Source organism: Petromyzon marinus, chromosome 40, assembly GCF_048934315.1.
Source record: "Petromyzon marinus isolate PM22_M1 ecotype Great Lakes invasive population chromosome 40, UKy_Petmar_22M1.pri1.0, whole genome shotgun sequence".
Lineage (NCBI taxonomy): Eukaryota > Metazoa > Chordata > Hyperoartia > Petromyzontiformes > Petromyzontidae > Petromyzon > Petromyzon marinus.
In genome coordinates this window covers 11,768,458-11,789,137 of record NC_133706.1, presented here as the reverse complement: position 1 = coordinate 11,789,137, position 20,680 = coordinate 11,768,458, and the positions used below count along the sequence as shown (strand labels likewise).

Here is a 20,680-nt window from a genome sequence, read left to right as displayed (position 1 = left end):
TCTTTCAAGGATTTGTGAGCTCCTCACACAATCCAGTCTGGTTAAACCCAGGATGGATCGTAGGCAGGCCAGCCTAAATGTTTCTAACCGGCGAAGATGTTCCATTAGGGGGGTCCACGTTTCGCAAGCGTAGAGAAGGGAGGGAATGACCGTGGCCGAGAAGACCTGAAGCTTAGTGCGGAGCGACAGACCAGGTAGCTTCCACACAGCGTTACGCAACCGATGAAAAGATATTGCCGCTCGACTGATTCGGAGTGAGACCTCTGCTGTTAAACTGGAGCCAGTCATAAGCACACTGCCCAGGTATGGGAAACTCTCCACTCTCTCCACAACTGCCCCATCACCGATTGGGAGTTGTGGGGGTGGAGTGTCCGATGGTACAAAATACCCAGGCAGGTGCTTAGTTTTGGTGGGGCTGATGGTAAGGCCCCACCTCTTAGTGGCACGCTCCAGTCTCAGCAGCAGCGTCTCCAACTCCTCCTCTGACTGAGCAGCTATTACCAAGTCATCAGCATACATAACGTGGTTGAGCAATAGGGAGCCATCCCTTGACCGCACCCGGGCATCGATTAGCCTCCCATTATATCTGTACCATATGGAGATTCCCCCGGTACAGCTAATGAAGGCTTCACGAACTACGTGGTCAAAATAGATGTTAAATAATGTGGGAGCCAGAGGACATCCCTGTCGCACCCCAAGGTGTACAGGGAATGGCTCTGACTCCCGGCCACGTAGTTTTACCCGGGCCCGCTCACCATCATGAAGGTCCTTAATGATCGTGAGCAGAGGGTCAGGTACTCCAAAAGCACGAAGAACGACCCAGAGCCCAGGCCTACTGATGGTATCATAGGCCTTGACCAGGTCAATAAAGCAGAGATGTAGGTCTTGTTGGAATTCCCTACACCTCTGCTGTAGCAGACGGACAGAAAATATGGCATCTGTGCAGGACCGCCCTTTCCTGAAACCGCATTGGGGCTCCGCAAGCCTCTCCTCAGCGTGCCTGGCAAGGCGATGCTGAATAATCCTTGCCAGGACCTTTCCCGGCACACTGAGGAGTGAGATGCCCCTGTAGTTGTTACAGTCTGTGCGGTCCCCCTTCTTAAAAAGGGGGACCACCAGGGCATCCTTCCAATCCTGCGGAACCCGTCCAGTGGTCCAGACTGTTGTTATGATGTCATATAGGGCAGTCTGTGCACAAACGCCACCCTCCCTCAGCATTTCGCTTGGGAGATCATCTCTGCCCGCTGCCTTTCCTGGTCTCAGACTCCGGATCGCCTTCAATACTTCCTCAGCAGATGGCACCTCAGCCAGCCACTCACAGGGGGTGACTTCATCCAATATTTGAGGCACCGCAGCCTCAGCAGGGTCATCCTCACTTTGTGCCACGGTGTTTTCCTGGCTGAGGGATTTTCCCTCCCCCAGGACCTCACAGAAATGCTCAGCAAATCTGCGAACCTGTTCCTGGGGGTCGGAAATTGGATCACCGTTTTTTCCCCTAATGATGGTAATAGGTGTGGCGCTGCAGGTTACTTTTTTGATGGAGTTAAATAGAGATTTGTGATCACGGGCCACTGAGGCAGACTCCATCTCCTCAGCAACCCGCGACCACCACCCATCCTTGCAGCGCCTCACGGCTCTCCGAACCTCCGAGCGAAGGCTGCGGTAAGCCTCCTCATTCTCTGACGTGGGATTCTGTAGCCGATGACAGTGGGCCTGTCGCTTTTTCTCAACCATCCTGAACAACTCCTCTGTCATCCAGGGTGTCTGGGGAGGTCTGGACCGCGTACCCAAAGCAGCCATTGCAGCTGCATGAGTCACAGTCCTAAACCTCGCCCATTTACCCTCGACATCCGGAGGAGTCGGGGACGATGCCAATCCCAGCCGCAAGCGATGATGAAATTCTCGCTTGCAACTTTCATCAGATAACTGAGACCAGGCCACTTTAGGTTGGAATGGGGTCCTGGGTGTACACCCACCACCGGAGTGGAAGAATGGCAGGCGCATCTTACAGATGATTAGTCGATGGTCAGAGGGCAGATCAGCTCCACGGTAGGTCCTGGTGTCAAGGACATGGGCTCGCATTCGCTGGTCCGTCACTATGTAGTCCAGCAGATGTTCTTGCTTGGACCCGGCATGCATCCATGATGTTGTGTGGATGCGCCGATGCCGGAACAGCGTGTTGGTAATTACAAGCCCATGGGCTCCCGACAGAGGAGTGGCAGCCTCTCCTCTGCAGTGAGCGTTCGAACATTCCACGTGGCCACCCGTAGTGGCTTTTCGTTGTTTCTGGAGTAGCCCCGAGGGTAGGTATTCAATCTCCTGGCTCCGCCAATTGGGGTTTGGCCAGGAGACGTCATAGACGCCTGGCCCCCCGGGGCCTCCGGCACAAGCTTAGTTGTTACATATTTCAGTTTAATTCGTGGTTTCGTGGTAATTAATTGAAGGTGGAGGGGTTACCAGCCCCTCGCACCCGTCCAGAGCCCCCGTTTAGCCCCTGTGGTGGACACATATGCCATGAGGGGAGGAGCCAAACAAAATTGGATCTCCCCCCACAGCGCTGTCCACGACAGAGTTGCCCGTCCGGCACCGCGAGGAGGTAGGGGGTTGTTTTGCCGGACCACAAACACACACACACACATACACAAACACACACACACAAACACACACAAACATACACACAAACACACACACACATACACACACACAAACATACACAAACACACACACACAAACATACACAAACACACACAAACACACACACAAACACACACACAACACACACACACAAACATACACACACACAAACACACACACAAACACACACACAAACACACACACAAACACACACACACACAAACATACACAAACACACACACAAACACACACACACACAAACACACACAAACACACACAAACATACACAAACACACGCACGAACACACAAACACAAACACACAAACACACACACACAAACATACACAAACATACACACACACATAAACATACACACACAAACACACACACACATAAACATACACAAACACACACACAAACACACACACAAACACACACAAACACACAAACACACACACACAAACACACACACAAACACACACACAAACACACACACAAACATACACACAAACACACACACACATACACACTCACATACACACACACAAACATACACAAACACACACACAAACATACACAAACACACACAAACACATAAACATACACACACAAACACGATTTTCCATAGCATTCGCCTTATTCACAGGCTCCTGTCATTTAAAGAATGCATAGGGGTTTAGGTGTCTTCCAAGCAGAGATGGGCTTTCTGTCCATATGAAGTTATGGAGTGTCGAAGTTAAATAGTCGATATGCACACACAAACACACACACAAACATACACAAACACACACACAAACACACACACACAAACACACACACACAAACACAAACACGCACACAAACACACACACACATACACAAACACACACACAAACACACACACACACAAACACACACACACAAACACAAACATACACAAACACACACACAAACACACACACACACAAACACACACAAACATACACAAACACACACACGAACACACACAAACACACAAACATACACAAACACACACACAAACACACACACACAAACACAAACACACACAAACATACACAAACACACACACGAACACACACAAACACACACACAAACACACACACGAACACACACAAACACACACACAAACACACACACGGACACACAAACACACACAGGAGGATGAGGAGTTTAGGAGGAGAACGGGGGAGGAGGAGGAGGGGAGGAGGAGGGGAGGAAGAGAAGGGGAGGATGAGGAGGGGAGGAGGAGGGGAGGAGGAGGAGGAAGGGAGGCGGGGAGGAGGAGGGGAGAGGAGGGGAGATGGAGGGGAGGAGGGGAGGAGGAGGAGGAGGGGAGGGGAGGCGGGGAGGAGGGGAGGTGGAGGGGAGGAGGAGGGGAGGTGGGGAGGAGGAGGAGGGGAGGAGGGGAGGAGGAGGAGGGGAGGAGGGGAGGTGGAGGGGAGGAGGGGAGGAGGAGGAGGAGGGGAGGCGGGGAGGAGGAGGAGGGGAGGAGGAGGGGAGGAGGCGAGGAGTTAGAAGGGGGGGAGGAGGAGGAGGGGAGGAGGAGGGGAGGAGGAGGGGAGGAGGAGGAGGAGAGGAGGAGGAGGGGAGGAGGGGAGGAGGAGGGGAGGCGGGGAGAAGGAGGATGAGGAGGGTAGGAGGAGGGGAGGAGGAGGAGGCGGAGGGGAGGAAGAGGAGGGGAGGAGGAGGGGAGGAAGGTAGGAGGGTAGGAGGAAGAGGGGAGGAGGAGGAGAGGAGGAGGGGAGGAGGAGGAAGAGGGGAGGAGGAGGAGAGGAGGAGGAGGAGGGGAGGAGGAGGGGAGGAGGAGAGGAGGCGAGGAGTTAGAAGGGGGGGAGGAGGAGGGGAGGAGGAGGGGAGGCGGGGAGGAGGGGGAGGAGGGGAGGAGGGGGAGGAGGGAAGGAGGAGGAGGGGAGGAGAAGGGGATGAGGAGGGTTAGGAGGAGGAGGGGAGGAGGAGTTGAGGAGGAGGAGGGGGAGGAGAGGAGGAGTTGAGGAGGTGAGGAGGAGGAGGACCGTTATCACTTTTGAGAATTTCTCCTGCGGCGAGCCACAACCACGAGGCGCGAACAGAACTCCTCCAAACTGCTGTCGCTTGGTTCACAAAGCGCTCGTGTGGAGGGGGTCGAGCCGGGGTGGGGGAGCAGAGGGATTGGCGAGGGGGGGTGGCGTCGGGGGTGGCTGGGCAGGGGGAGTTTGATTTGAAAAGCGCAGCAGGTGAAAAACTCAAATCCCTTCTCATTAACTTTGCGGGCTTCACAGAGCCGCGGGCTTCACAGAGCCGTGGGTTCGAGTGAATGCGGCGGATGGGGCGATGGCTGGGAGCCATGCAGGCAGGCGATGTGCACGTGGAGGACCCTAACAAAGACAAAGGGCCCCCGATGTGGCCTCTAGCAGACTGTAGGAGCAAGTGCTGTTAGCGAGTAACACCTATGAATGCCGGCACTGTGGCACACGAGGGGGTGGGTGGCCAGCACCTCGCCCGACCGCCTTTGTCTCCCGAGTAACGGTGTTTACACACCGCATTGGGTACTCATTTGAGGCTGAGTCGATCAAGGGGAGGCCCAGTACCGGTTCAGATAATCGTCACCTGGTGTGCCTCCTATTAGCTCGGTCGGCTACGTACGGTGCGAAAGAAGTTCAACATACATACACATGGTCCTGAGCGGGAATTGATCCACCGCTCCCCACAAACCTTCCACAGACACCCGCACGCGAGCCAACTGGGTGGCCTGCGTGTAAATTCGGGTTCTGAAATGAATGCTTTCACTGCCTTTGCCAGTAACAATTACTCTACCGTGCTTATTCAGCAAATTGTAAAAACACATTTTTTTTTATCGTACACTGCATAGCGCTTTTAAGCAGGAAGGTTCCTCCTGAGACGCAGCGTGGCTTAGCAAAGAGGCCTGCGAACGATGAGTCCTGTGAAGCTGGTTGTTATTTACCCGGAGGGAACGCGATGGGGGGAAACACTCGACCCCCCTTACAGATGGAAGTTCACATTTTGGCTGCTTTACCGCCTTCCCCTGGCGAGCCAGGGTGTACGGCTCCTCTTCGACGCCCACCCACGAGAATGTCTGCTGTGTGGTTTTATTATTAGTATTACTATCACCATCATCATCGTGACCAGCAAACAATCCCTCTGCTGCGGCGTGTTGCGTCCTGGGAGTTCCCACACTCGCGTCAATGCAGGCGCGCCCTGCTCGCTCCCGCTCTCTCCCGGCGGTAATCAGCTGTGACAGCCGCACACAGACTCGCCCTCCTCCTCCCTCCTCCTCCCCCTTCCTCCTCCCTCCCCGTCCTCCTCCCCCTTCCTTCTCCCTCCTCCTCCTTCCTCTTCCCCCGCTCATCCGTGAACCCCCACGAGCCCTGTGGGGCCCAACCCAGCCAAGAAACCACGTGTGCACATGGCCACGTTCTTCATTTCACCAGCCGGGTCGTCCGGTCGTGACGTTCGGGTCGTTAAAATGGTAACCGGTGATCGGGTTTCTCGAATCGGTTGTATGTTGAACTTCTTTCGCACCGTGCGTAGCCGACCGCGCTAATCGGAGGTGCGGGGGGAAGGACAACAAACTAAACACAAAAAGCAGTTTTAAAGAAATTAGTTTGTCAATCTAGATGATGATGTGAAAGTGCATAGCTCCAGTCGCTTCCGAATACCGCTTCTGAGAGTTCAGAAACAGCCGGTCACCGATTACCAGTGGGATTTTTAGTAATCGGTACACACTTATTTTTAGTCATCATTAGAAACTTATTTGCGTGTGATCGTGGGAGGTTGCGGGCAATCAGCGCGGCCACAGCGCGGCTCTTGAAGCCGGGGTTGGTGTTGGGAGGGTTGACCGAGGGAATCAGAATCGAGAGTATTTATTCTGGAGGAATCCGATGAGCTTTCAAGCTCTTTTTCACAGATGTCAAGTAGGGGCGGGTAAGAACGAATGGGGATCACAGAGAGGAGTCGGCAGGAGTGGAAGGTCACCCACCGCCCGTCTCCAGGAATCTGCACGTGCCACCACCTTACCGCTCATATTCTAACTCCTGGACACCTGTGAAGAGCTTCATAGCTCATCGGATCCTTCTTTCCACGTACCAGGCCAGGAATATTCATTTAAGCGAGCATACGTACGATGTGACCCCTGATGCCCTGCATGAATATGGTTGTGCCGATGACACAACACACGTTTGCGCAATGCCTCCGGTACAATTAATCGGCCTTTTGTCAACGGATCGATATACATTATCAGCCCCTGCCACTCGACACCCTCACATGTCTCGTGTGTCGAACCGTTTTCTTTTTTACATGTTCCCATCCCTTCATCTTGGTCTTGATAGCGAACCCGATCCGTCAATGTTAGTCCGAAATCACACGGAGAGGTCGTCTCTTGCTGCAAAGCCTTTGCCGTGGATGAGAAGAGGCAAACATTCTTCCGATTCTGAACGACGCTCCTTCGGCGATGCGATCATCAAGCCTTGGTTTCGCTTCGATGCCCACGCTCCCTTCCGCCGACTCAACGAATCCATCCCCGGGCGTTCTCACCTCCGTCACCCCAGCCGCCTCATCAGTGGCCAGCGTTCCAAACGACGCGTTCAGCGCTGCAGGTCGAGTCGCCGTCTTCAACACTCCTCCCTTCAGCTGAATAATAATTACATTTATATAGCGGCTTTTCATCAAAGATCTCAAAGAGCTGTACAGGGACACAGCAGAATCCATTTACTCAATGAACTAAAAGTTTAGTAAGCGGAAGCGTATAAATAGGTCGAGACCTGTGCAACACGCCTGGACAATGGCGGAAGGAAAAACAATTGTCTAGAATGACGATTTAAAGAAAACTATTCTACGTTTGAACTTTTTTATAAAAATGTTTCATTGGTATAACACAAACAAAAAAGAATGACTATGCAATCTGTTCTCCTGCAACGCGTAGCTTTCGTAACGCGAATTGGATATTTAACACGATGAACATACGAAAAAACACATTTTTCATAACGCGGAAACGAATTGAATACAACGCGATTGAGCGAACGGAACTACGTCGCGCGAAGGCGAAGAATCGGTCGTGTGGCTGCCTCGGCGTAGCATCATCGCACGAGGCGGGATGCTGCTGGATGCTTCTAGATGCTACCCACGTGCTTCAAGTCTTTGTTCAGCCTGCGTACACATCTCACGTGTCATCGCGGACGGTGCTTTACCTCGATATTATATATTATTTTGTCCACAACGCGGTGTTCTTCAGGAACGCAAGTACCGAATTGTGAGAGAGCAGACTCTAAATATACGTGCATATTATTGACAAACCAAAACTCCAGAGTGTATATTCAAAATGTTTTATTAAAGCAGTTTATAAGCAATTCCAAGGTGGACACAACTTGAACGCCGCCAGACAATTCAACCTTAACATGAAAATATATATAAACTGTACTGTCAACAAAACGGTATAAATGTATTGTTCTGGAACAGCTGGGATTCGCCAATAAACAAGGGGTACCGCAAACTCCATCATCACGTGGGATATGGCTTTGAACCCTCCCTCGGTCGCTCACGTCAGCAGAGCCTCCCAGTGCTGGGTGGTTCACAGGGGGGGCGGCACGCTTGCCAGGATGAAGTTAGGGGACACCAGAATTTGTGTCATCACAGCGACAAAAGGGAGAGCGAGTTGAACCTAAAAACGACGACAACGGATTACGCCCCCAACGTATTTGGTCAATTAACATTTTAATCCGGAGGGGTTAGTGGTCGAAAATGACTGTAGCAGTATTCCGCGCTTGATCGTTCAGCGATATATCTTTTCCCCCCCCAATTGTTGAAGTAACGGCTACCTAACAAGATATGCCAAAACAGGAGCCGATTTATCATCACTAAACGGACCCCCGGTGCGAAAGGCGATTGTTTTCTCGGGGGACACGCACAATTCTGGGCACGATTACATAAACGGAACGTCCGGACCTTTGCGGAGCAGAGGCTTGCCTGCTTGATTAACAGAATACTACAAAACACTCGCTAGCTAAGAACGTGGGGGTGCACGAGCTGGCTTACACAGCAAAAGACAAACCCAAGTTTAGAAGAAAAAAAAAAGCACACTTTATATTTAACTCAACACGTCTCAAAAACTTAACATTTAAATGTCTACTTGTGTTTACATTCTGGGGAGCTCGTGTTGGGAACCAGACCCATGAAAACTGCACCGTTAGTGACAACCCTTGTCTATTTTATTATTTTATTTGACCAGGTAAAACCCACCGAGCTATATAGCTCTTTTTCACAAGCGTAGTGGCCACAAATAATAGCCCAACAAAGTTACCACGCGAAAATTTAAAGCAGCCAAATTGTCTAAATGCACGTCGATTCTAAATCCGAAGCGAAAAACCCAAGGCCCCGGAGAAAAAAAATCCACGCGACCACGCGGAGGCATGCAAACTCCAAATATACAGCAGGCGTCGGGGTCGAAATCGAACCCACGACCTCCTGCATACCAGAGGGAGATAACGCCTCGCTACCACGGCGCTCCAAGCGTTGGGCACGCTCAACGCCGGTGAACTAGCCGTGGGCACGAGGCGTCCACCAGGCAAGACCAGGCACGCGTGGCGACCGACGGTGTCGCTGTAGGCGCTGAGGGGGACCCCCAGGGCGAGCACCGCAGCAGTGGACGCGTGGCGTGACGCCGACTGCACGGGCGGCGACGGAAACAACCGCTTGCGGGCGGCATGTACGTGTGTACGTTGAACTTCTTTTGCACCGTGCATAGCCAACCGTGCTCATCAGAGGCGCGTGGGTAAGGACGACAGGGGTTACGCGGAGTTCAACACGACACTGCTCGGTGCCGGGATTTCAGAGTCTCATTCAGGTGGCACGGTGCCGCAATTAACTAGTAGCCCCGCTTCCTGGGTACATTCTGAAAATGACCCGTCAAATAAATGAAAGGACACGGCCAGTTCTGGATTTCGTGTTGACGCAGCCGAAGTGTCACACTGCGAAACCCTTAGTTCAATTCAACAGCTCCCCCTACACATGTGATTTGCAGTCTCTTGAATGGGAATTCTCGCTTTTTGGGTTTTTTTTTACCTCGAAATGATTCGCGCAATTTTACATATCACCGACCGAAATATAGTCATGAAGAAGGGAATTTCAAAAAAGCGATTGACATGTACGTGATTCTTGGGCAGCACAATAATTAAACGTTGGATAAGGACGGGGGAGGGAACAAAAAGACCACGAGAGCAGGGAATGCGGGAAGAGACACAGGGAGACTCGGGATCCACGAGCGATGGAAGGTTTGGTATGGCGAGTGCAACAAAAAGTGTCTCGTGAGGTTGCATCGAGAGCTCGGCGGCCCCGGGTGACAACACTCCGGTGGTCTCCCTGGAGCGGAGTCTCCCAGCCTCTTCCTCCCGACTGCAGCGCTGCTAGGGGGTGCACCGCCCCCGGGCATCACGAGACCCACTGCACGCGTCACGCGCTCGAGTCGCGCCGCCGTTCCGCGCCACCGTCGAGTCCACCCCGCACGTTCCGTCCCTCTTTACTCCGCGACACAAACGTGCGGCCGATCCAGTGACGTTTACAGTCATCGCGATCGCATAGTAATACCGCACCGCGCAATTCTCAAAATTTCCTGTTGTTGTTTTTAATACACGTCACGCTCACGGAGGCGTCTATCGTTAAGACTTTATGAAGCTTGCGTTTGGCATTGACAATAACCGGCGAGGATTTATATATTCGTGAAATTTATACTTCGATACTCTGTATTTAATTTGAGCGACTTGCTTAACCTTTTCTCTATCTTGCTCTTACATCGTTTTTGTTGTTGTATTGTTTGTCGATGTAACTCGCGGACCCATTCCCCTTTGCCGGACATCTGTGACAAAGAGCTTCACAGCTCATCTGATTCCTCCTCCACGATAAATAAATCCCGATTCGTGACTAAAACCGGTTTCCCAATCGGCAGACGTTGTATGATGACGCAGGCGTACAGGGCCCTCGTGGCCGACGGGAGGAGTGTAAAAGAATACTCTGAATTGTCATGTGGAGAGACAAACATGGCAAGGATGCGTTGTCTCACAGTCGGACAGGGGAGTGACACTCGTGCGGGGGCCTGGCTGGACACGTGGAGGACACCAGGTTTAGAGTGCCCAGGGAAGAAACCTATTTTTTTTTCATTCAAACAGTTAAAAGACACCTTTTAATTTGAAATCAATACTCATTAACTCATGTGTAATAAGCATTAATTATGAAAGTACTGGTAACCGTTTAAAAAAAGAAAAGATTCTCAATCTCGGTATCCAACTGTGTCATTTGTCCAGCGATGCCCCCTCGTGGTGGCCCCGTCACGGCGCACAAAAATTCGACTTACGAACTTTCAGTGATACAAACAAACCCGCCTCTAAGTCCAGTTGCCTGTTTGGACCAAGAATCGTAAGTTCAACTGCCGCGCAATAGTTGGCGGTGGTGGCATCTACATCTGCAGAAGGTGAAGAACCAGTGGCATCTACATCTACAGGAGATTATACAACTTTTAAAGCCATTCCCCGTGTTTAGTGTACATGCCGTACGTGTTTGGAATCGATAGGAGTAAAGTTGGACTTGCGGACAAATCGACTTACGAACAGACCTCTGGAACCTAACTCGTTCGTAAGTAGAGTAGTCCCTGTACTGCTGCCGATCAATTGTTGAGACATTCCGATACTCAGTTATTCCGATCGCACATCACCCGAATAAGGTCACGGAGGTTGGTTCGACTTTTAGCCGAACCGACCGTGCGACCGCGATGGTTCTGCCCGTTTACGGCGAGAACCGGCGTGGACACTGACCACCACGGAACCGGTGTCTTGCCAATGCCACGATGCAGTGCTTTCGAATTGCAAAGTCAACGGTTCAGCCGTGCATTTCGCCAAATTGTTACGATCCTCCATTGGTTGCGTGATTGTATTTCGACTGTGCAGCTCCGCAGGGGGAGTCACTAAAAACGGGTGCAGTTTCCAAAACACAGCTCGGCCTAAAGCTTCACTCCCCCATTCACACACGCACGTCACACCCGACTACCCAGCCCCTAGCCCACCCCCCACCCTCCCCTCGCCCGGCACCTCCTTGCCCACCGACACGCCAACGCATGCCGGTTTTCACTCATCCTCTTCATCATCCTCGTCGTCGTCATCGTCTTCACCTTCGTCGTCAGGGGCGCGCTTTCTCTTCTCCCCCTTGGCTCCATCTTCCCCTTCCTCTTCATCTGATGCAAAAACAAACGAGAGCGCCAGTCGTGAGCATGCCTCGTCAGTCTTCGGGCATAGAAGAGCTATCGTCGGTTCAGCCCATCATCTCCAGCAGAAACTGACTGTAAGTTAATTCCATCATCTCTAAAAGCTGTTCTAAGTTCATTTAATTATTCTAACAGCACCGTAAGTTCATCCCATCATCTCGAACAGCAGCCGTAAGTTCACACCAACATCTCAAACAGCGGTCGTAATCTAATCTCATCATCGTACACAAATGACAGCGGTGTGAAGCCCATCCCTTATCTCAATTATAGGGACACGGTCACTAACTCCCAAGCCGCCGGCACAGAGCACACTTGGCCCCTACCATCCTCATCATCCTCCTCTTCCTCTTCTTCGTCCTTGAATTTGTACTCTCCATCATCCTCGTCATCCTGTGAACGAACAGGACATTCAGTGATTATATCAGTGTCACACGAATGCAAAATTGAAAAATAAATCACCAAGGCCTGAAATGCGTGCTTTATTTTTTAAATGGGCACGTGCGTGTCTAGGCCTAGAACCCCCGTAGGTGAGCCCGAGTCTCTCGACACTTAGCGTGTGCGTGCTCCCCCCGTGTGAGCACGCAGTGGGGGCAGCGCCCGGTCATGTGATCAACAGACCACGGTCACAAGCGGGCGAGACTCTTCCATTCTCTTTGGTTATCTTTGGTTCTTTCGGTAAAGTTAGGTAGTTAGAATAAAATATATATAAAATAAAAAAACATTTGTGCACCGCCGTTCGAACGAGATTACAGTTAAGCATTGATAATTATCCGGCTTCCGATTATCCGGCTTCTAACATTATCCGGCGGTCCCGGGCTGATCCGGCAAAACCGCTCCAAAGGCTGTAACCAGTCCGGCAATCGGCACCGTTTGCGTGACAAAATAACTACGCTTGAATTCAGTATCAAATATTACATAGAGTACATTATACACTACACACAACTTGAACAATGAAAATACTGCACCTCTACACATCTTCGAGATTGGAGTTGTAAGTATGGTAGAGTTATCACAGTAACTTTTTACAGGATATTTATTTTTGTCTATGTGTATGTATATTTATGCCAATTTCACAGTAAACAAATTTAAAACACGAAAAAAAATAAACACAACACCTAAAAACACAATGTCATACAAGAATGTGTAAATAAAAGCTAAAATCATGATTAGTGATTATCCGGCGTATTTGAAATTCCGGTGCTCGCCCCCCCCCAAATAATTGATGATCTTCTCCATGCGTAGCACCCCCTGGACTCTAAGCGGGCAGAGACAATTACAAGGCTCAAGCAACACTCCACACTCTACGCTCCACAAACACTCTACGCTCCACACTCTACAAACACTCTACGCTCAACCAACACTCCACACTCTACGCTCCACAAACACTCTACGCTCCATAAACACTCCACGCCACAAACACTCTACGCTCCACAAACACTCCACGCCACAAACACTCTACGCTCCACACTCTACAAACACTCTACGCTCAACCAACACTCCACACTCTACGCTCCACAAACACTCTACGCTCCACACTCCACAAACACTCTACGCTCCACAAACACTCTACGCTCCACAAACACTCTACGCTCCACAAACACTCTACACTCTACGCTCCATAAACACTCCACGCCACAAACACTCTACGCTCCACAAACACTCCACGCCACAAACACTCTACGCTCCACAAACACTTTATGCTGCACAAACACTCTACACTCTATAAACACACTACGCTCCACACTCTACGCTCCACAGCTCCACAAACACTCCACGCCACAAACACTCTACGCTCCACGAACACTTTACGCTGCACAAACACTCCACACTCTACGCTCCACAAACACTCTACGCTCCACAAACACTCTACGCTCCACAAACACTCCACGCCACAAACGCTCTAAGCTCCACAAACACTCTACATTAAAACACTCTATGCTCCACAAACACTCTACGCTCCACAAACACTCGTGGAACTCAGACAGGGTGACGACTCCTCCGACAAGCACCTGAAGGTTCTCCCGTGCCAAATATTCCAGGCCGACGTCATTCTCATCGTCGTCGTCGTCGTCCTCGCCCACGGCATCCTCGTCCTCATCTTCATCCTCCTCATCGTCGTCGTCGTCCTCATCATCATCTGGCACGGCAAAACGTCCATTATTGGCAATCATCGGCGGCATCGTTATCGTTGGCCCTGATAAAATTGGCAAAGTAAATGGATTTTTATATCATTATGACTATCGTTATTGCTATCAAGCCTTTCTCGCGTGCAGTTTGCATGTTCTCCTCCCGGTTCTCCATGGGTCTCTTCTAAATTGTCTGGTTTCCTCCCGTGGCTAAAAACAAAACAAAAATCACATGACGTGTGTAACTGGTCTCGGACAAAAACATCCCAATGCTGAAACATTCCCTGGAAATTACTCAATGGGGATCACGCACAGCAGCAGCATCGGCCTCCTACTGTGAAGACTCGGCAGGACCCTCCTGCACAAGTTTTCCTGGGTAAACAAGCGGAATCACTTTAACTTGTGTAACACGTCACCGCATGGGACTCTCTCACTCTCTAACTTGTGTAACACGGTGGCGTGTTACACAAGTTAAAATTATTGTGCAGGAGGGTCCTGCCGATTCTTCACAGTAGGAGGTCGATGCTGCTGCTGTGCGTGATCCCCATTGAGTAATTTACAGGGAATGTTTCAGCATTGGGATGTTTTTGTCCGATACCAGTTACACACGCCGTGTGATTTTTTTGTTTTTAGCCATGGGAGGAAACCACTCTCACAGAGAGAGAGAGAGAAACTCCAAGGCACGAGGAACCACAGACAAGCGGGAAGGCAGTCACGCGGCAATTGCCCAAGCTCTGCGGTCCTCTATATATCGTGGTGTTATCGGCCGTTTAATGAGCATTTTAAATGTGGGAGGTAACCAGAGTATCCGGAAAACAACCCAAAAGCGTGCGAGGGAAGCAGTCTACCCCCTACATAGACGGCACAGGTGGAGCCCACATTCGGCCGGACCGCCGTCTCCTGGCGAGCCGGGGCACTCCTCGACGGCCTACGGGGAGTGAGTTTGTCGCAGCATTTGTGCGGCAAATCCGCCAAGTCTCGCCGGTGCTGCCCTCCACGCGGCGCCGGACTACAGGCGGCCGCGTGCGGCACCGAAGACCTCGATCGTGAGCGACGGCGCGCGGAGGCAGGGAGTGCGGGGGGGGGGGGACGCCACGCACCGCTCTCCCCGGGGTAGTGCTCGTCCTCCGACTCGGAGGCCTCCTGGTTGTCGTGGTCGAAGCCGTCCAGGTAGGACAGGGCAGGCAGCAGGCGGAAGAGCTCCTCGCGGTAGTTGGGCTGGTTCACCACCTCGCAGTTGAACAGGTCCAAGCTCTTCAGCTTCTCCAGCTTTTTCTGTGCGGGCCGACGGAAAGCGACGTGTGGTCATAAATAATTTTAAATGGTACTTTCTTTTTAATCAGCCGAAACAGTAGAAGCCTGTGTAGCGATTGGTGGCACTCACCAGCGGCTCCAGGCTGCTCAGATCCTTGATCTTGTTACCGGTGAGGCTCAGGTACGTGAGGTTGGGCGTCTTCTCCACCAGCGCTTCCAAGCCGTCCGTGATCTTATTCCCGCCGAGCTCCAGCTGCCGAGGGGGGCGAAGCGGTCAGCACCGGCGGAGAATCGCGCGGCAGCGACAACGCCCAACACGCCTCGCGCACAGCGGCACAGAGGCAACCCCACACAAGCATTGCCTCTGCCTGCTTGGTGGCATAACGAGCGTGGGGGCAGGGGGTGTCTTGCCCACCCCCCCCCCCGCCCCCCTGGTGGCCAAAGCTATCAGTTGGGGCCACCTTGATTTTAACAACAGTGTTGCTACCTAGGATCCTGCCGTTGCTACCTAGGATCCTGCCGTTGCTATCTAGGATCCTGCCGTTGCTACCTAGGACCCTGCCGTTGCTACCTAGGATCGTGTCGCTATTGATGAACATTACCTATCCCTATCCATCTCTTTGCCTGTCGCCCCACTCCGCCGCGATTACCTTCTTGAGTTTGGGGAGCTTGGGCAGGCTGGAGAGTGCGGTGAGGCCGGTGTTGATGAGGCTGAGCAGCTCCAGGCCCTCAAACTCCTCCGTGAGGCCATCCACCTTGCCCTCGCGGCAGCCACAGTTGTCCAGCACCAGCTCCTTCACCTGTGGGCAGCGGGGGTGGCGGTGGGGTGGCGGTGGGGTGGCGCCCGTAATTTATACAGTGCCTTAAGCAAGGCGCTTTACAGAGAATCAAGAACAGTAGATATGATATGAATGTAATGGTGGAGATGAGTTGAGTGAAATAAATGTTGGGGAAGCAATTGGGGCGAATCTGTGACGATGCGTGAATTCAAGTCAAAGTGAAATTGATCACAGTCAATGACGATGAATGGATTGAATGAATGGGGAATGATTTATAGCGCTTAACCCCTTTCCCCTGCCCCATAAAAACGTTCATGTCCCCATCGCACGCTGTCCCCAACTTGGGTGGGGCAGTAAGCCCAATTCTTCCCCCTTCACTGGGCCCTGTGGTGCCAACGTCGGGCTGCTGTTCGCGTAGATTCTCCCTTCCCCCCTCTGTTCAGTGATGGGTGTTTTGTACCGGCCTCATGTTGAGGTGTAATAAAAACAATAAAAAAATTACGGAATTGGTCATTGACACGTAGGTATTTGCGACCAATGTTGGGTCGGATCGCGTATGTAAACGTGTGTCGTAAAACCCTCCTCCACCCGACACGGCCAATGAATAAAGTTGTCACGTGCTAAACAAGCGCGTCAGTTTATGACCGCTGCAGTGGCACTGCCGCTGTGGTGTTGGAAAGCTCTCTGACCCACGCACGTTTAACAAGTGGGTACGACGTTTCGCTGACAGTTACAACCAGCATCATCAGGCAGTTGATGATGCTGGTTACAATTGTGGCAAATACCTGACGCTGGCTGCAACTACCGACGAAATGTCCGTAGCCACTCGTTAAATGAACGTAGAGAGTAATTTTAAGGAAACTTATTTTACTGGACTTTACAGATTGGCGTCCCTTCAATTAATGCTCAATATGACCCAGACCTCCACGGGAGAGTGAATACATTCTGCATCAATAGGCTCTTGTCTCGTTCGATAATAACCCGAGTAAGTAGTTGAAATATTCACTGATACTCGTGAGATTACCATTACTGGGCCTCCTCTACTTACGAACGAGTTCGGTTTCAGGTCTATTGTTCTTAACTTTACTCCTGTCGATTCCAAACGTGTTGTAAGGCATGTACACTAAACACGGGGAATAGCTTTAAAAGTTGTATAATCTGCTGTGGATGTAGATGTAACTGGTTCTTCACGTTCTGAAGATGTAGATGCCACTGGTTCTTCACGTTCTGCAGATGTAGATGCCACTGGTTCTTCACGTTCTGCAAATGTAGATGCCACTGGTTCTTCACGTTCTGTAGATGTAGGTGCCACTGGTGCTTCACGTTCTGCAGATGTAGATGCCACTGGTTGTTCACGTTCTGTAGATGCCACTGGTTCTTCACGTTCTGTAGATGTAGGTGCCACTGGTTCTTCACGTTCTGCAGATGTAGATGCCACCACCGCCATCTACTGCGCAGCAGCTGAACTTACAACTCTAGGCGCGAACAGGCAACTGGACATACAGACCAGGTTTGTTCGTATCTCTGAAAGTTCGTAAGTCGAATGTTCGTAAGCAGAAGAGTCCCTGTGCATCAACAAAATCAGTTTTTATTTATGTTGTTTGAATTATGCTCGTTTACCCAGGAATGCCTCACCCTTGAGTCTACAGGTTTCCACAGCAGCGGGCGATGTTGCCACGTGCTCGAGTGCTCGATACTCCAAATTGAGATTCACATGGCAGCAACATCGCAGACCGCCCCCCCCCCCTACTAACAGTCTCGAGGCTTAATAACAATAATGACGGTAGATCATTGATTATATACGGCGCGCAAATTATCCAGCTTCCAACATTATCCGGTGGTCCCAGGCCGATCCGTTGAACATCCATCACAGCTGATGATGGGAGTTGGATTCCGACTGGGAAAAAATCTCCAATTTTAAAACTGCCCCACAATCATTACCCCACGCAGAGTCTTCGAGATTGGAAGGGTAAATACGCAAACCTGTCAACCCCTTATCAGTGCCTTACCTTATTACAGATCAATTCAGACCTTATTGGTCACCCCGTGATCTTACAAATCTCAACGTTCGTCCTACAAAGTCCCATCACAAGGGTGAAACACAGAGACAAAAAATGTTGCCTGTATTGAAACGGCTGTACAAGAATACGGGGTAAACCGTGTGGGTTGACAGCTATGAATACGGTACTATAGTAAATACTATAACTTTTTTTTACAGCAGTATATTTATTTGTCTATTTGTACGTTTATTTATGCCAATTAAAAAAAACACGAAGAAAAACACATACACAGCACCTAACACATGTTATTACAAGAATGTGAAAACAATTTGCTATTTTAAATAATGATGTAGTGATGATTCGGAGTTGTTGGAGATCCGCCAGTGCCTTTCCCCCCAAAGCCGCCGGATAATTCGATTATCTAAACTCGTGTTCAAACTATATACAGTATTCGATTGCCGCACACGGCCAAGACAGATGACGATTATCTTAACCGGTCCTGGGCCTCCCCTAGGTTGACTCAGCCTCAAATTAGTAAAAGGTGCGGTGTGTGGTCAACATCGCCCCTGGGGAGGCAAAGGCGGTCGGGCGTGGTTGCTGGCCACCCAGCCCCCTCGTGTGTCACAGTGACGGCCTTCATAGGTGAGTGATAGGTTGAGTTTAGAGTGAGTGCTGAGTGAGCTTAGGCGAGTTTTGGGTGAGTTTGGGGTGAGTGCTGAGTGAGCTTAGGCGAGTGTTGGATGAGTTTAGGGTGAGTGCTGAGTGAGCTTAGGTAGTGTTGGGTGAGTTTGGGGTGAGTGCTGAGTGAGCTTAGGTGAGTGTTGGGTGAGTTTAGGAGTGCTGTGTGAGCTTAGGTGAGTGTTGGGTGAGTTTGGGGTGAGTGCTGAGTGAGCTTAGGTGAGTGTTGGGTGAGTTTGGGGTGAGTGCTGTGTGAGCTTAGGTGAGTGTTGGGTGAGTTTGGGGTGAGTGCTGAGTGAGCTTAGGTGAGTGTTGGGTGAGTTTGGGGTGAGTGCTGAGTGAGCTTAGGTGAGTGTTGGGTGAGTTTGGGGTGAGTGCTGTGTGAGCTTAGGTGAGTGTTGGGTGAGTTTGGGGTGAGTGCTGTGTGAGCTTAAGTGAGTGTTGGGTGAGTTTGGGGTGAGTGCTGAGTGAGCTTAGGTGGGTGTTGGGTGAATTTAGGGTGAGTGCTGAGTGAGCTTAGGTGAGTGTTGGGTGAGTTTGGGGTGAGTGCTGAGTGAGCTTAGGTGAGTGTTGGGTGAGTTTGGGGTGAGTGCTGAGTGAGCTTAGGTGAGTGTTGGGTGAGTTCGGGGTGAGTGCTGAGTGAGCTTAGGTGGGTGTTGGGTGAGTTTGGGGTGAGTGCTGAGTGCGCTTAGGTGAGTGTTGGGTGAGTTTGGGGTGAGTGCTGAGTGAGCTTAGGTGAGTGTTGGGTGAGTTTGGGGTGAGTGCTGAGTGAGCTTAGACGAGTGTTGGGTGAGTTTGGGGTGAGTGCTGAGTGAGCTTAGACGAGTGTTGGGTGAGTTTGGGGTGAGTGCTGAGTGAGCTTAGACGAGTGTTGGGTGAGTTTGGGGTGAGTGCTGAGTGAGCTTAGGCGAGTGTTGGGTGAGTTTGGGGTGAGTGCTGAGTGAGCTTAGACGAGTGTTGGGTGAGTTTGGGGTGAGTGCTGAGTGAGCTTAGACGAGTGTTGGGTGAGTTTGGGGTGAGTGCTGAGTGAGCTTAGGCGAGTGTTGGGTGAGTTTGGGGTGAGTGCTGAGTGAGCTTAGGCGAGTGTTGGGTGAGTTTGGAGTGAGTGCTGGAGTTAGTTGAGGCAGGGGCTGGGTGAGTGAGCTGTGTGTGGGGGGGTGAGGAGCTGGGTGAGTGAGCTGTGTGATCGAGGTGGATATTGGGTGAGTTTGGGGTGAGTGTTGCTCGCCTCTGCGAGTGGGGCGAGTGCTGGGTAAGCCGAGGCGAGGGCTTGGTGAATAGTGTGTGCGTGGGGTGCTGGGTGAGTGTTTGGGTGAGGGCTGTGTGAGCGAGGTGGATTGTTGTTGGGTGAGGAGCGCTGGGTGAGAAGCCCTGCTCACCTCTGCTGGCGCTTTCCCGCGCATCTCCGTGATCATTCTCTTCATGTCCATGGCCGCGCGGCCCGCGGGGAGGAGGAGGAGACGCGGCGCTCTCGCCACCGGGCCGGGGGGGAGCTGTGGGCCGCTGCTCTCCGACTGGAGTCCCCCGAGACTGGTCCTGGGTTCCCTGCTCCCTCCTGGTCCCTCCTGGTCGCTCCTGGTCCCTCCTGATCCCCGCCGATCCCCGCTAAACCCCGCCGACACCCTCCCGACTCGCGCCTCGCGATCCTCGTGTCCCGCGCTCCACGCTTCAACGGCGCGAGGCCAGGGACCGCGGCGATTTGGTCGGCGCGGTGCGGACTCGGCAGGGGCAGCGAACGGCGCAAAATTCCCGGCGGGAGTGGTTCAAATGATGGAGGTGGTGGTGGAATTAAAATAAATGGGAATAGGTTTTAACCCTTTATGGCAATGAAACACCAAATAGAAAGCTTTACTAAGGAATCAAGTACTGCATTAAGCACACACGGTGCCTGTGAACATGCAAACAAAACAAACTCTAAAATAGTGGGACCTTTTTGGGCCAGTGTCAAGGTATGAAAAAAAATAGGAA

At 51.5% G+C, this 20,680-nt stretch overlaps 1 protein-coding gene across 1 annotated transcript; it reads right to left on the bottom strand.

Moving 5' to 3' along the window:
- Window positions 1-7,938: 7,938 nt before the first annotated feature.
- On the bottom strand, window positions 7,939-20,400 carry LOC116950592 (acidic leucine-rich nuclear phosphoprotein 32 family member A-like). The gene is made up of 7 exons (XM_032968492.2): window positions 20,092-20,400; window positions 15,906-16,055; window positions 15,386-15,508; window positions 15,102-15,276; window positions 13,885-14,012; window positions 12,199-12,265; window positions 7,939-11,845 (listed from the first exon to the last, which is right to left on the bottom strand). Exons 1-7 carry the CDS (start codon window positions 20,140-20,142, stop codon window positions 11,739-11,741), a joined length of 801 nt encoding a protein of 266 aa, XP_032824383.1. The 5' UTR covers window positions 20,143-20,400; the 3' UTR covers window positions 7,939-11,738.
- Between the last annotated feature and the right edge of the window lie 280 nt (window positions 20,401-20,680).

Coding starts and splice junctions, on each gene's coding strand:
- LOC116950592 (XM_032968492.2), bottom strand. CDS start 20,142: ATGGACATGAAGAGAATGATCACGGAGATGCGCGGGAAAGCGCCAGCA. Junction 16,056..20,091: donor GCGGGAAAGCGCCAGCAGAG/GTGAGCAGGGCT, acceptor CGCTGCCCACAG/GTGAAGGAGCTGGTGCTGGA. Junction 15,277..15,385: donor TGAGCAGCCTGGAGCCGCTG/GTGAGTGCCACC, acceptor CGGCCCGCACAG/AAAAAGCTGGAGAAGCTGAA.